Source organism: Grus americana, chromosome 1 (assembly GCF_028858705.1).
Source record: "Grus americana isolate bGruAme1 chromosome 1, bGruAme1.mat, whole genome shotgun sequence".
Taxonomy (NCBI): domain Eukaryota; kingdom Metazoa; phylum Chordata; class Aves; order Gruiformes; family Gruidae; genus Grus; species Grus americana.
The window spans coordinates 126172619-126190216 of NC_072852.1; the positions used below are offsets into that span (position 1 = coordinate 126172619).

Below are 17598 nucleotides of genomic sequence, written 5' to 3' on the forward strand. Positions count from 1 at the left end.
AATGAGTAGTTTATATCAATTGGCCAAGATGAAACTGGCTTTAATCCTAAGCAACTGAACATCAAGGAAGTCTTCTGAAGACTATACTGTCATTTTGCTCTGGCTTTTGGGATGTATCAGAACATTCACAGTGTAGCTGAGTGTCAGATCTTGCATATAATGTAATTAAACTTTGATCTGAGATTCCCACTCTCCAGGGAGCTGCACTGTGCCATATAGACTTGCAGTTCACAACAGTAATAGCATAAATGGTTCTAATCTCTCTTATGTGGTGTAGACGTGCCTATAAGTTACTCAGTCTGGGTATCTTAACAGGAGAAATAATGAAGATGACTTGATCAATATTTAAAACTACCTTGCTGGGAAAGGGACGTGTTTAACTGTAAACAATATAGAACAAAATGTTTTATAAGAACAACAGCTTGAAGCTGGAGTTGTAAAAATTCAACCTGGAAGTAGTAAAGGTCATTAGCTATTGATGGGAAGAAACTATCTGAATGACAAATTCTTTAACTGTAGGAGTTTTGCAAATCACAGAACATTGAAAATAATACAGGAAGTGACCTCAGAAAGTTATTTAATCCAGCTGTCTGCCCCAGATAATATGGGGTGCTTTCTCAGAAAAATGTTTCTGACAAATGGCAGTTATCAGAAGCAATTGAAGTATGATTGGGTTGCACGTAATGGTCTGCGATGTATAACTACTTGGGATTGTGTTACCTAATGATTTCTGTTGGCCTTAAATTCTGCATATTTGATCCCTCCAAACAACTTTTTATCTTTCTTTTGTTACACTGAAGTATTACAAATAGAAGAGAGATAATTTGATTGCTTGCTTTTTTTGAAAGATGGTACACACTGAGCTGATAAAGAAATTAAGAATCTTTGACACCTACAGTTTATCAACTGAAGTGGATGTGGTTGGAGCTACTTATAATAATAGGAGAATGAACAAGTTTATAGAACAATTGCATGATCTGAATTTTCCCTCACTTTGCATTGACCACAACACAGATGAATAGAGAAAAAAACTAAGCAAATTTGTGTTTTTCCTGATACTGGCTTTACCACAGAAGGCAGCAATTGACAATTCAAATCAGATTTGTCTGCTATTGCATAAGCCAGAGTGCAAAGATCAGGCACGATGTTCCATATGCTCCATTTCTCTGTCATTCTTATTTGTTACGAGAGCAGAGTAGACTCCTTGGTTCTTAAAGTGGCTTTGGGAGTGGATGTCTCAGGCAGTATACTTCTCTGAGAGTCTGCAGTCCCAGGATACATTTTTCAGGATGTTTTGAATGGCAGGGTGGCTTGGGTGGCTTAGGAGCCTCAAACTCTGGGGGACTTAGCAACTCTTCACTGTCAAAAATGGTGATGTCCGGGGGCCCTGCAGCAGGAACAAGAAAGCTGTAAGAGCCAGGTTTTCAGAACTTCCAGGATTTCATCACTGATTGTCAGAACTGTGATCCTGAGACTTTTGGTGTTAGGAAGAACTCAGGGCAAAATCATACTCCTTTATCCTAGGTATTAAGCCTAGAGATCATGCTCAGTTAATTCTATTACCTATAATCATCCTTTCTGAGTTTGGTGAGCTTTTTACAATTCTGCTATATCCTTTTTTGAGGTGATGAGGTGTAAACAGTAATTAAAGTTTGAGCCCTTTGGATAGGATCTGGTGGCCTAATGGTGATCTATGTTGTCTGTTTTATAATTATTCCTAACACTGCTTTCCCTGTGTGCATCTCTTTACATCTATGTATGCTGAATTTCCTTGTCATTTTGTTGTCTCATAAGGTCCCGCAATCTTTGAACTGTCGGTCTTTGCCCTTACAACCAGAAACAGCTTAGAACATCAGTAAATTTTCTTACTTTCTAGTTGTCACAGACCCTTGAGGACTCCATTAATGACCTTCCTAGTTCCTACATTATGTTTCCTTCCTTCTTTCGTTCCTTCTTTCCTGTCTGCTAGTTTCCTCATAAGTCTATAGAAAGGGACTTCGTTAGAAACAGAAGAATTAAAGCACCCTTCATCATGGTCTTGTTGAACTCCTTTAATGAACTCCCCTAGGTTTATAAGGCAGGACTACAGTTTACAGATGTTAACTCCTGCCAGTTAGATCTCATTTATGTAGATCTTGTTTGTAGTAGATATCATTTATACTTATCCTATTCTTTTATGTTTTATAATTGTTTCTACTATATTGCATGGTATAGATTTGAGGCTTGAAGGTCTGTTATTCTCCTGATCTTCCCCAAATTTTTTTTGAAGATATTGGTGTTCTATTTATCACCATCCAGTTCTCAGGTCACAAGGCAGTTTTAAGTAAGAATGCTATATATATGTAGATAATATTCTTTTTTCCCCTGGTCCATTATAAGAATGAGGTAAAGAACCTCCCAGAAAGTTTCCTACAGCAGCTGTCATCCAGGGACAAATCCTGACACTACTCCTAGAAAACTAACTTTGTAGAACTTCTGCCATCATTGTGATTGCTGAACTTACATAAAGAGATGTGTGCATTGACTTCACTTGAAAAAATAGCTGTTATTAGGGAAGTTGTGGACCAAATATAAATTAATATGATTCCATCGAAGACATGGTATGCTGATTGCTATTACAAGTCCTCTATTTCACCACTTGTGTAAGTATATATACATACAATACATAATAGGCATATTTCACATACCACTGTTAGCTGATTGCCTCTGCTTTAGAATTCCCAGTTGGCAGAAGACCAATAAATCACACATAATTTCCCTCTGTCCTCTATTTCAATACTTTTATTTTAGGCTGCACAGTTCCTATTAATTAACGGGGAAGGCTGATCTGGGTTGGGGAGAGGCTTCTTTTTGACTTTAGTATATGCTATCTCTTCCAGAAAGAGAACTAACATTTGCACTTTATAAATATAACCTTTTCCTATATTTTAAGAATGTCTTTGAATTCTTATTTAAGTAATATCAGCTTGCACAAATTAAGAAATGTCAAGATTTTATTATAGGTTATTTTCTTTCTGCCATCTTTCATACAGTTTGTTGGAGGTTAAATTTTAAAATTTCTTTAACTACATAGAATGGCATTACAGTGAAAGTATAAACCAGTCAGCTGACTTTTTGTTATGTATTTTGAGATAGTCTACTTGCATCTCCAAAAATATAGGTCTTTTTCTGTTTAGAGAAATCTTTCTCTGCTCTCGTCATATGCGTAGAAAGGCAGAATATGTTTAGATTCTACAGTTCTCTTGCTTTTAGAACAATCCTATACACTATAATTTTTCTGACCTTCATGCCAGCCAAAGACCTTAATCTCAAAATCAGTGATTATGAGAGCTTCAAAGTGCAAGCTTCAGCCACTAAACTTTTCTTACTGATCTTGCTTACATGTAGAACTAAAGCAAATCAAGTCTAAACTTAACTCTTACCTAGCCTGAGTTTTCATTCCATGTGGTCTCTCTGTCTCCAGTTTTCCATCAGAGATGTGAGCTGTTGCTTGTATGAGAGAAATTTGGTTTTTTCACCTCTTAATTACTCAGCTTTATTAATTAATCTGAAGGGATTTTTGTTAATTTCTTTCTCAATCTTCAATGAGGATTTGATTAAGAACATCTAGATCTGCCTCACAACATGTATAACAGGATGTCTGACTGTTTAATTGACAAAAACCTATTCAAATAGGGGAGCATAAAGTAAATCAGTTGTTAAGTTAGGGTAATACTATAAGGTAAGAGAACTTCCTGTGCTAGTGTGTGTGGGAAGAAAAATTAAGCTACATGCTGAGGTCATAAAAAGCAATAAGGACTCAGTATTGTTCTTTTTCTATCCATATAGTTCTTTTATTAGAATGTTTTAAGGTACACTTAGGTAGAAAATTGAACTACAACAAAGTAATTCAGAAGAAAAAAATGACATTATTATTATTATTATTATTATTATTATTATTATTATTATTATTTTGCCTAGGAGACAAACAACTATAAGTGTGGAATTCACTAGTCGTTTTCTGCGCCCTGCTGAAGCAGTGTTGCTATTGATCTCAAAGAGTGTGGGTGGAATAGATGGTGCCACACTGACATTCTCTCTGAAATCTGAAGTCAAGCATATTGAGCCTGCTGTAAGTTTGTGTGTGTGATTAATATTGTCACAAAAAATATTGTTCATTTGTATGTTGTCTCAAACAAAAGTGAACTGAGGTAAGAATAAAAATGTGAGTTGCTATCAGCATTAGCCTTTGACCTATGAATTTTCACATTTCCAATATTAGCCTATGTAGATGCAGAGAAAAGCCTAGAGGAATCTCTCAGATGCCTAAGGATATAAATCACACTTAGATCTTGAATAAATTTAAAAATTTTGCACTGATTGCTCTGAAAATAAATCTGGAGCCCTTTCAGCATATGAATGCTTTTGGAAACCCCTCTGCGGAGGTATCTATATGCCCCTTCAGCCTAGTGATTTCAGTTGTCACGTGTGGATGGACAGCAAACTTGGATGTTGCTAGGTTTATTTGTGATTTTTAACTTTAGACAGCCTTTAGATTTTAAATGTATCCCAGAAATAGTCACAGCAGAGATTGGCATGTGTTCCAGCATTTATTATCAAACATTCATTGAGCAGATCTGGATAGATCCTCTTCTGAACTTAGATGGTGTTCATGTGATTCTCTTTTTTCCCCCATGACTCTCTCTATACCATAGCAATAGACACTGATGTTACAAAGGAAGGCTGGGACAAGAGAGGAAAATAGAGGACATAGAAAGATAAGAAGGCAAAAAGTTAGCTTGATGCTTGGCCCTGTGCTATCCTTTTGAAGAGCATGTAAAATATGGTGAAGTTTAATGCATGTTTAAAAACAAATAGGCTTTAACAGTTCTTTACTGGCAGCAAAAGCTAGCGTTTAAATTATGTTAATTTTGTAGTCACCGATGGTCAAATACATGGTTCTGTTCTTTGTAATATCTTCCTGTTTGTTTATGTATTATACATGAAAGTAGTTTTGCAACTTTTTCATATTGATACAAATTTTTGCTCTTTTTTAGGATATATTAAAATGCAAATCACCATGTTATGAGCTGAAGAAAGTTATCCTAAATGTTACTAATCCCTTCAGATATGATGGCACATTCAGGTAAACAATGCTGTAAAGATAAATCTATAATGATCACACTGTTTTATCAACTCTTTTCCATGATTTTCTTCTTAAAAATGCAAAATCTTGAGGTTAAATTATAGGGATTTACATTACCAAAATTGTTACAAGCACTATGAAGTAGAAACTATCATAATGAATAAAGAATATAAATAAGCCTTAATTGGAATCCATCTCAGTGTACGCAATAAAGCTAGAGTTTTAATCAAATGGAGTTCATGAACCTTACTTGTATTTTTGCGTTTGGCTGAGGTCCAGCAGTATTCCAAAGAGAAACAAACCATGTTAATTAATAGTTGGTTATTTTTTCCCCAATCTGCTTTATCCTGCTGTGTAAATTATTAAGCATGCAAAAGAAAAAAACATGCTTTTGCCTCAGGGCTTGCATCACTATCAGTTAATCTAATTTTTCATTTTGTATTCATCATAGATGTAACAACTCCAGAGTTATAAATGTTACTTTGCTTAATACGGAAGAAAGAGAGTACTGTGCCCCTTTAAAATCTGTTTATGTGATCTGACTCCACATTTTGTCTTTAGTCTATAGAGCTAAATATTGGTTCACGTCATTCATTTATTTACAAGAACTATTTTCCATAACATTTTTAGCTTGTTTTACTGATCTGTTTCATATACATGTTGCATAGGCTGCAAATTAAATTTTTCATTCATCCACAGAATAGGTTTGGTATAGCAATCTGTAACAGGATTGTTTCTACTGCTCCAGCAATGTACTCTGGCATAAGCCTTCTGTGTGGGAATCACAGGAGTTTATTTAGCTTCAGTCTTTTTTTTAAAGTCCCTGTTTGGTCAGTGAGGCTGCCTGTAATCAGTTCTATGATGTGGATAACTCTCTTGGAAAATATAGATTAAATGTGATGAAGTAATTTAATTTTATATATATCATTCAAAAGCTACTTGACAGCTAATTGAAGTAATTATCAATTTGGACAACATTTGAACCAGTAATCTAAAATAAAAGATTCTTTGTATCATGCTCCCAGGGTTTTGAACCATCTAGTGTACCATCAGGGGGTGCATAGCTCAGTAGCACATAACTCTAGGAAATACGCTTGCGATACTAAGAAAGTAGCACTTTTGCAGAAAACTGGGCTGAAAATCTTAAAACTAGGTGTATAATGTAGTACAATTTAAGAAAAGGACAAATTAAAAATATGAGTGTCTCTTTGACCTCCTGTCAAATATATAGCAAATGTCAGATAGTTCCAAAAGCTGTAAATTCTGCACCCTAAACTAGTCCTTGCCTAGCATTTGGCTGTTTGTTAGATTGTACCCATTCTATCAACTAAATAATGTTTTCTGGTTTTTACAGTTCCTAGCTTTTAATACTTATGTATAGGTATATATTTTAAAGATTACTGAATGCTTATACTTCATTAAGAAAAATTGGTTGAATACTTTTAAAATTATCCATTACATTTCTTTGCGAAATACTGTAGCTATTTCTCTCCCAAGAATAGAAAATTTTTCTGTAACATAGGATACTATAGTAAGTAATGGTCTTTTTTAATGGCAGATTAAATGCTTGGGCAGAGAATCAACTACTGTTTATGTAAATGATCGTAACTCTATTGAAAAGTTTGAATTCAGATCCACAGCTAGTACTAAGCTGGTTGACATTGGTTTCTGTATTTTTACTATGTAGTCTGTAATTTTCCTTCTGTTTTTACTGTCTGTGAGTGCAGAGAAAATGCAGAAGTCTGATTTAAAATGGATGAATTATGTGTGCTGGTGCCATGTAACACAAATTTTACAATGATACCTAAAACTAATTCTGGACTAATGACTAGCAGCAGGTCAATGGGTTATCCAATACCTAGAATGGAAATAATGTATGCACAATTTAATGTACATAAAGGGAAAGAAGATCAGAATCTTCTAGGAAAAACTAAACTGAAGCAGTTGCTTGTGGTTTGTCAGGGAAATCACAATTTACTCTATCATCTTAATAGATTAATTATTCACAAAACCAAAATAAATCTACCTGAGCTTTTTTATTCAAATGTAAATGACTCAATTATTCAATCATTTAATTTAGTACAGATCATAGTATAAATTATATGTCGGAAAATTATTTCCAATTAAAGTATATATATAATTTGTTTTAATATTGAAACAAGTATTTTTCTGGTTTCAATTTTTTCTTTTTTTTAAATTTTTTTGAAAAGAAAATTAAAAATTGCTCTGCATGTCATGACATGGCTGTAGACCATCCCTTTGTTTACAAATCAACCTATGGTATTGATAAGGTAGTAGTTTATGATATTTGCCGTTATTCCTTGAATAAATGTCTCAAGATTTTGCATGCTCACATGAACTTTAAAAATTACATGCCTTAATTGTGCAAAATGTTTTAAGTTATTTAATAAAGAAGAATTAATAAATTATTAAATAGTTTTTTAAAAATCAATTTAAAGCTTTTTTTTAGAGTTCTTTTAAAGTATCCCCAATCAAAAATAATAAGCTTCTTTAACAGGTTTTCATTTAAAGGTTAGAATAAACTGAGTTTTGTCTTCATTCTGCAAGTTAAAAATGTGGTGATTATGTGTACTTGCCACACTCCAGGGTCATTTTGCTGGAATCCACAAGTTATTTAACACAGCCAGAAGAATTATATCAAGCCAGGCAAGAAAAGCAAGAGCAAACGTTCAGGTGAGTTCTAAATGGCAATTGCTAATTATAATATATTAAATTGTACAATTCTGTTAGTATTACATCTTTTTTTATAGCTATGTGTATACCTGTTGTAAAGAATTATAGGTTAGGACATGGAAATATTGTAGAATTATGTAACATTTTAAAACCACTTTACCGATAATTTACTCAAACAGTGGAGAAAATATTAATATGGTGTAAAAGATAAAAATGGGTGTAATATGCCATTTGGAAAAAATGTTAGAGAAAGTAGGACTGAGAAGAGAACTACTCATGCTGGGATAGGGTCCACCATGGTGACTTAGGTGACCGAAATTCTGAAAACTAGTTCCAGTTCACTACAATAGGATTAATTCTGATTTTTGGAATAAAGAAGGTAGAAATATTTGAAGGTGCAACAGTAAGGTCAAATTTTTATTAATAAATAGGCAGTCTATAGAATTCTGATTGTACTGAAGTGTGAAATGTTACAGGTTCAGTAGGCTCCTGGAGATGCAAAAAATAGAATAAGAGGTTAATAGTGCAGATATATTGATATAAGTTAATATAATTTTGTATCTAGACATTATTGCTTAACTGACAATGAACAGATTTTCTAACATAGGAAATCTGGAAGGAGAAGGAGAGTTCAAAGTAAGTGTGGTAAAGATAATAAAATGGCAAGGAATAAAAAACAGAGTAATTGAAATGGGAGTCAGGGAGAGATATAAAAAAAGATCTATGCATAAGACTTATGGTCTGAAGGAAGGTATTTCTACATTCACTCTTTAATTGTTAGTGAGATAAATACCAATAACCTTAGACAAACGGGCAGAAATCTTTAAAGAGATGAGATAGAAATCAGAATCACTGAGAGTCAAGATTAAAGAAGAAAGAGACAATCAAAAAGGTTTGAGAACAAAAATGTGTGGCACTGTAGAAGTGGCCCAGCACAAAGAAAGAATTACCACAAATATCTGAAACAATTTTGGAACTTGCCAGATATTAACAATTAATAAGTCATAGACTGAAAGTGTTAATTCTAAGTCTTTTTGATGATAGATTTTGCATTCACATATCGGGCAATATATTTAGAGACATCCATTTCTCTAGTCTTCTGTCACTCAACCATGTTTTATAATTATTTTTCATAAAGCAGTATTTGTAATCATCAGTTGGAAGAGTATTAGTAGTAGCAGATAAAACCCCAACAGAAGTAAGAAGTCAGCTTACAGGAAAGATAACCAAAGTGTGACTAGTCAGGTTTCTCCTCATAGAGGCAGGATCTAGCTTTGAAAATATACCATCAGCAGCCCTCTCACAATACATTTGAAAAACACTCCAGCCCAGAAATACTATCAAGAAAGAATACTATAGCCACCAGAACACCGTTACATAGGCATTTTAGGTGAATGCATTCGATGCCATTCTGTCCCCCATTTGTGTTCTGTGGACTGCACTGATTGTCAGTGTCCTGTGTGCTTTGTGCACTTACAGCTAAGCTACACTTATCAGCTGTGCTACAACAGGTGAACCTCCAGTGATTAATGATTTTTTTTTGTTTTGAAATGTGCAGCCAACATCAGCAGAATGATTTTCATCCAAAAGCTGCAGATATGTTTAGGAAGACCTGTTTCCAAGGCGAAATAGCCATGACTATTTCATGTAATACACGGCAGAAAAAAAAAAAGAGTCTGGTGGTAGCTATCAGTTACTCTGATAAGATCTTCAAACCCTCAGCCTACTAAACAAATGTTGGACTGCTTTGATTAGATGTTTCTTCTGTTCATATTTTTTGCCAAAAAGACACTTGGTCTTTTCTGAATGTAATTCAAAATGGGATGTAATAAAGAATCAATGCTCATATCTCCTATGCTATCAATTCTGATGAGGTAAATTGATAACATTTAGAACTCAAATGTCATTAACATATGCCAGAGTAAAGGGCTCCATCTCCAGTTTAAGCAAGAGACGAAATAAACTGGCAAACTGTATAACTCTTACTAAAAATTCTTTGAGGACAAAACAGTGATTTTCTAAAACTACTGTCCAAGGCCTCTTACAAAGAAAGGAAAAAAGAGCCACTCTGGTAACTCCATCAATGTCTGCAGATTTTACTTTTATATTGTACTTAGAGGTATCAGAAGCTGTTGAATTAGAAAAGGATTTTTCATCATCCTGCATATTTCAGCTTAATTTACCAGTAGGAAATAAACCAGTCTGAAAAGTGTAATTTTAGTCATACATCCAGGCCTCACTCTTACTGAAATTGATTTGAGGGCATCTTAAGTCTTTAGAAATCTTCAGTATTGATTCGCTAAAATTTTAGTTTTCTGTTGTCTGTGGTAATAGAAGCCACTTAGGTGCACTTTTTAAGATGATTTTTTTCTTGAATGGAATATAACAAACATCTGATATTGTGTTAAAAATTAGTATGTGTGCAATTCATAACTGATCAGTAAGAAGATTGTACTTGCAATCATTTTTATTCTTTTGATAAATCCAGAAAATGCCATCTACAAAATGGGAGCCCATTGCTCTAAGTGCTCCATAAGCATAAAACTACCATAAAATCGGTGCTTATACTCTAAGTATTTGTGTCTACGTGATTGATGTCATTTGCATGCTTTGATCCTAACAACTTAATCATCTGTGCAGGTGCAAGTGGGTCTCCTCAGTCTCATAGTTCCTTCTGTGTCCTCATACTATGCCCCCAGCTGTGTCAGACACACCACTTTAAACCTCACTGTAACCAGATTTACCTGGCAGGTAGCCTTCTTACCTACCACCTTTCCCCTCTGGCAGTATCACAGGCACCCAAAATTATGTCATTCATACCAAAGAGGAGACCAATCCTTTAGTCATTGTGGCATGGGCTCATCATACTGTGACTGCAAAGATATCCCAGTCTGAAGCTAGAGCCCAGACAAACTATATCCTCACTGGGACACAGTGCCATCTAAGCTAAAAAATCCAACGGTAGCCCGTGTCTGAGGCAGGGTGCCTTTCATTGGTGTGGGCAAAGATCCCTTTGTCCATGGGGAGCTGATGTTTGGTGAGGATAGTGTTTTTTCTTTCACCCAGTTGGCATAGTTTTTCTTTTGAGTATACTGTGATACATTTGCCTGGATTTTTTCAAGTTATGCACTTTTCTATGCTTTTCCAAGCCCTTGACACTTCAGTTATTATCCTTGGCCTACATGTGCCTGCATGGTCTACTCCCTGTGGGAGAAGGGGAACCAGGTGGAGAGCTGCATGCCACATGGCCCAGGAATTCTAATATAAAACTACCCATAAATAGTTTTCAGGCATGTTGGTATTTTCACTGATGTCTATATAAAAAAAAAAAAAAGTATTGAATGACAGTAAAAGTTCAAGGTTACATTTAATAGCTAACTTTTCCTTCATAGATTTCCTTCTGTAAAACTAGGAAGTGGTAAAGGTATACTAATGATTCACTAATAGTCCTATTCTACAACTAAGCAGTTTAGATTATACATTACAGTGTCCATGAGTCATAAGAATGGCTCATGATTGCACAGACTGATTTGCAAAAAAGCGTGAATGTGGATAAATATTTTTACATCAGTAAAACCTCATTCTAAAACAGCAAAGGAACCATTAATTAATGAATTTCAAGTCAAGCTTTGCAGAATATTGTATATAGCATCTTAATGTTAATTTATTTATTTATTTTTTTAACCAGAGATAATACCAGGAATTCAAAATTTTTTTAATTTTCTGAATTTTGTTCTTATATTTTTTATTCTAAGCAGTTTCATGTGTCAAGGAAGGAATTACATTAAACAGAATACCTGTATTTACTGATAGGATAAAGAACAAATGAAGATCTAAAAGGCTCCATTGTGTGTCTGTGTAATATAGGCTATAAGATACAGCATTAATACCTGTTGTTTCAGAAAATATTGTTTAGAAATACACTATCAGGAGTCATCACAATTCTGATTAATATTTGAAATTAGAAATTGATCTATATTTATGTCACCCATACTACCTCTTTTGGGCAGCTCCTGGTTTACTTTCTGTCCTAGTCTTTGTTCTGAGATCACAAACTATCCTATGGAGTGTGGAAACTGGCAATATCTTAGATGTGATTTTTGCGTTCAAAAGTTTCAGTATTTTCAGTGCATTAATAAGCAGTTCCTTGCATCCTTTCTCCCTCTCTAATAAAACATTTGCTTGCTTCTGTCTTCTAAAGTTCATTGATGAAGTTGCTGCTATTTGGATTTAAGATTTCCTCATGGTGCCTGGCACAATTTAGTTTTTCTTTTTGACTCAGTAATACATAAAATCTGGAACTGGAAGTGACTTAAAAGATCGTCTAGTAAATTCTGCTCCAAATACAGAAAGCAAAGTAATTTTCCTTTTCTGAGAATCTGTTGGATGGAAAATAGAGTTTTTAGCTTGTTTGGACACTGGACTGAAGAGTAAAGGCACACTATTGCACATGTATAGCTATGATGACGTGATGATGTATGCAGACTATCTATGTTGACTGCATAGATGATTTGCTTTTGATCTTGATTTTTGGCACACCTAATAACATGGCAAACTCAGTCTCTGTGTTGTGTCGTGGTTTTGCCTCAGCTGGCAGCTGAGCACCATGCAGCTGCCCACTCACCCCTCCCCCTCCCAGAAGGGGATGGGGAGAAGAATGGAAAAAAGCTTAGTGGATTGAGATAGACAGTTTAATAGGATAACAAAGGAAGATGGTGATGGTGGTGGTGATGATGATGATGATAATAATAATAATTAATAATAATAAAAACAAGTGATGCAAAATGCAGCACTATACCAGCTACTGGAAAGAAAATTATCTCAGCCAAAACCAGGACATGGTGCTATACAGGAAGAGGTAAATGGCAACTCAGAGGTGACAGCTACTAAACTGTTTCTCACTGGTACACAGGTATGTAAGTAATTTGCAGTACAAGTTTGAACTGGTTAGGCTAAACCATGGCAAGAAAGAATTGGAAGTATTCACATCTGCCATTTTCTGTCTCAACCAGGTCTTTTTAACAAACAATTGAGAGGTCCCCTCCTAAACCAACCTTCACCTGTAACTTATTCTTGCAGAACTTTTTGTTCATATAATGCACAGTAAAATAACCTTGCTTTGGAAGGGACAAGTTTGTTTTCTGAACAAAAACCAAAACAAATGAGAGGCAGTTTGTGAAGTTGCTTGGTCACCATTCCCCCTGTTAAACTGAATCACTTCTAATACTTGAGTTATTAGACTTAGAGACCTGCTCCACAGTGTGATAGAATGTACTTAGTCTCACAAGTAGACTGCTGATCCTTTGCCGTTGTGTCTCCACAGCACATGCATAAGCTTGTTGCTGGAGCTTGTCTTGAGTTCGTCAGCAGTGCTATTTTTCATACAATAGACTTCCATATTAATATGGAGAAGAATATTGGTGCATAAGGTGTGATAGGACACTACTGTAGGCTTAATACCATAGAATCATGGAATTGTTTGGGTTGGAAAAAACCCTTAAAGATCATTTTGTTTCAACCCCCCTGCCATTAGCAGGGACACCCTCCACTAGAGTAGGTTGCCCAAAGCCCCATCCAACCTGGCCTTGAACACTTCAAATGATAGGACATCCACAGCTTCTCTGGACAACCTGTTACCTTGTCTCACCACCTCGTCGTAAAAAATTTCTTCCTGATATCTAATCTAAATCTACTCTCTTTTAGTTTAAAACTGTTACCCCTTGTCCAATCACTACAGACCTTGGTATAAAGTCTCCTCCATCTTATAAACCCTCTAAAATGCCGGAATAAGGTCTCCCCGGAGCCTTCTTTTCTCCAGGCTGAACAACCCCAACTCTCTCAGCCAGTCTTCACAGGAGAGGTGCTCCAGCCCTCTAATCATCCTCATGGCCCTCCTCTGGACTACTCCAACAGCTCCATGTCTGTCTTGTTCTGGAGATGCCAGAGCTGAATGCAGCACTCCAGGGGATTCTCACTAGAACAGAGTAGAGGGGCAGAATCACCTCCCTTGACCTGCTGGCCATGCTTCTTTTTATGCAGCCCAGGACATGACAGGTTCTGGGCTGTGAGCGCACATTGCCAGATCATACCTAATTTTTTGTGTGCCAATATCCCCAAGTCCTCCTCCGCAGCACTGCTCCCAAGGCATTAATCCCCCAGTATCTATTGATATTGGGGTCTGCCCTGACCCAGGTGCAGCAAACTGTCTGTGTAGACTTATTTTATGGCAACATTAAGCTATTCTACCTAATCCATTTCCTTATTTCTCTGTGTATTGAAAGGGGATGTATTGAGCCAGACTGAGAGTATAACCATGCTTCTTATACCTTCCTGATCCTAACTGTATTTGTTTTGTTTTTATTATTGCATGAGATGCTATTTCTTCTTTTTTTATGGAAGAAGGAGACATGATGTACATGTCTTCCATAATACAGTTTTATTTCCCTTTCCCTTCACTTATCTGCAGGTGTTTTGTTCACTGGGGTGAGAATAAATTTACAGAAGGAGACATTCAATACCATGTCAAATCAATGCATTGACTTTCTCTGTCATTCAACTCTGAAAATAGGACTTATTCAATGTATATCTCACTCCAGTGAAGAAATATGTTGTACTCTGTATGTTCTCAATGTGTAATGTATTTCCATGTAATATGCTTATTATGCTACCATTTTTTCATGCAGCTTTTGAGCAATTCTTTATTTTTGTAATGATTCTGCTATAGTCTCTGTTTTTGCAATCACGACTTGACATTCTGATTCAAAGATAAAGCATTGAGATGACATTTTATATAAAATTTGTATTTTTGTATTTTTATGTGAAAGACTTATTTGTAAGTACAGAATACATAGTATGTTGTACTCACATATCTCAGAGATCATTTTCCTTTCTGAAAAATGGTCTTTAAGTATAGGCATTAAAATGAATCTCCAGGGTAACATATTCTGAGAATTTTACAAGTCCATTTATTTAAGGTTGTGATTTTTTTCTTAGCCCAGCAAGATTAACTATTTATTTTAAGAGAGACCCAATAGCTATCAAATGCTGTAGGTGATAATTGTTTGCTGTAAGCTGGTTCATCAAATTTTACTGCTAGGGGAGAATGACTTTTATGTGTGGGTAATATTAAACCTGAGTCTAGAGCTGAAACTCTACTTGCAGTATTTTTTTGAGATAGATTACAGTATAGTTTTGAGCATCTATGAGCTCTGTGCTTGCTGTAAATTAAATAAAACTCTCCTTCCATAAATGTAACTGCACAGTCTTAACTCCTGTCAACACTGGTAGAAATTGTTTGTGAAGAAAGATAGAAAAAAAACCTATGAAGTAATATCAAGGAAATATGATGGTAAGAAGCACAATTTGCTTTGGGAGGATGAGAATAAGCAAAGATTTTGTTGTAAGTTGTTTTTTCAAGTGTATCTGTTCTTTTCAAATACACTTGAAAAGCAATATTGTCTTGAACAGGGTTAAGATGTTCAGGTTAAGGTTCATCCCCTTCACTCCTTTCTTGGACAAATCCTTGATTGCATTAGGTTCCTTGTGAATGATTAACTGCACTGTTAGTGAATATAGATCATTCCTGCAGCCTTGGTGTGAAAGGGGTACAGAGGAATAAGCTTTGCTGTTCCCAGACTTTCTCATTCCCTCTTTTCAAGGCTATGACCTTGTGGAAATGAACCTTGTATGTGAACTAACTTAACTGAAACAGGAAGAGAATTACTTTTAGTAGAAATTGCTTGAAGAGCTTCTTTTACGAGGTTTAATGCTTCCTAGCAAGACCATGAACTACATATTAACATGGGGATTTTACATCTCTAATTCCTTATTGTGTGGTGTAAATTCCCAATGCTTACTCAAAGAGCCAAGAGTAAAATTAGTCTTTGTACTGAAAATTGTGGAATATTATGTCCTAGTTTATATTTATTCTGTGAGCAGAAACGTTGTAAACCATGTGTACAAAAGTAAATTTCAAGTGTTTTTTTTCTTGTGTAATAATTCTTGTAAAAAAAAAAAGAGAAAAAGAAAAAATCTAAGGAATATTTTAGAAAAAACCTATTTTAGGTAATTATTTTCCACTCCAATATTAAAAAGACAAAGATTTTAAGAATGGCAAATGTAAAATGCCAAATTCAGTCTGTTTGGAAATCAGCACTATAAGTAAGAGAAATGATTTACACCAGGTAATCATGGATCACAAGTTTTAAATAATTTGTGTACTATAGATTTGCTGCAGTTTGTGAATCCTGAGTATACAGAATTGTGGGATTCCCATGTTTTGAGTTTTGGTTGTGGTTTTTTTGTTTGTTTGTTTGTTTGTTTGTTTGTTTGTTTGTTTGTTTGTTTTTTCCCCCTGATGCTTTAAATCTGGATCTTGCACTTACTGGACTGAATTTGGATCACTCTTAACATTTATTAGGATTAGTGTAAAATCCATGTTTTACTTAGCTTTACTGATCTAATTTGTTTAAAAAAGGGATATCTTATCTTAAATAACAAAAGAAGTAGATTTCATGTAAAATTTCTTAAACATACTGCTGTCCTGGGGCTTGGTTAGGTTAGGTATAAAGTCACTCTGGTTTTATAATAAGATGTGTTGTGATGTGTTTCTCTACCATTACAATGTGGCTGTCTGACTGAAAAAATCTAAATAAATAAATATGAACTTGCCTGATATTTTTAAGCTTTAATTTACAAAATTAGATTTTTATTTAAAAATCTGTAGACACAACATGCAGGAAGCTGCTTTGAATTTTTTATATATTTATAAAACATTATAGATTAAAACATTTATCTGTCCCTTGTGAGTTACATATACTCATGAATAGAAGGGAGAAGGATGCCAAATCCTGTGTGGTCTAGAGTATTCGTCATCGTTTGAAATCCCAGTGGATAGTGAGATTATTTAAGTACCTTAGAGACTTTACCAAAATGCATGTAACTTGAGAATAGAAGTATTTATTTCAAATATTTAAATTAGAAAGTTGCATTTAGTGATAAACTTTTCTGAATTATTCAGAGAAATTTTTACTGTTGAGGTATAGTATATACAACCCCCAAAACATTACTGTTTTATATTCCAAATAGAAATTATGAGACATCTTTTAAAGCTAATGATATGCTACATTATATAGTTATTCAAATAGTTGACTTGCAAATTATAAAACGTAGTCTTCATAATTGTTAATATTCTATGCAGTAACAAAAAATCTCTGCATTTAAGAATAAATATAAATGAAATATAAAAAATAAGGAAAAAATATCTCTTATTAAAGCTCTACTGACTTTACTGTCTGGGAAGGGTTAAAAATAGGACTTTATACAGCAATGAGCCTCTCATTTCCTTTACTATTAAAAAAGCAGACTTCCAAGTGACAAACTTCTTGTGCATTTCCAGCCAAGATCCACAGTTTACTTTTTCTTTATTTGAAAAAATACATTTTATAAAGTGGATGAAGAAGGGAAAAGAGGAATAATTCATTACAATCACAATATGTCACATTTAAAATAATATTTCCCACAGGTATAATTTTCAAATTTAGAAGGTGAACTACTAGTGTCTCTGAGGCCAGAAATCTGCAGCTGCACTGAACAATAAATAACAACAAGAGAAATAAAACCAGTAACATTTTAATTGGAAAAGCTGAAACAGTGTCGTATTTCAGGAAATTAAAACAATTAAGGCCTGAACCTCCTTTAGGATTTGGTAGTGTTGCACCTGCATGAATGCATACTTCTGTTGAAATCAGTGGAGCTCTACACTGGAGTTAGGTTTCCTG

The 17598-nt window shown here is 34.7% G+C and overlaps 1 protein-coding gene across 1 annotated transcript in view; it reads left to right on the plus strand.

Moving 5' to 3' along the window:
- CFAP47 (cilia and flagella associated protein 47) overlaps window positions 1-17598 on the plus strand; it is a 362349-nt gene that overhangs the window by 131798 nt on the left and 212953 nt on the right. The window contains 3 exon segments of the mRNA XM_054819861.1: window positions 4262-4424; window positions 5037-5125; window positions 7733-7819. Of these exon segments, the coding sequence (XP_054675836.1) occupies window positions 4262-4424; window positions 5037-5125; window positions 7733-7819 (339 nt within the window).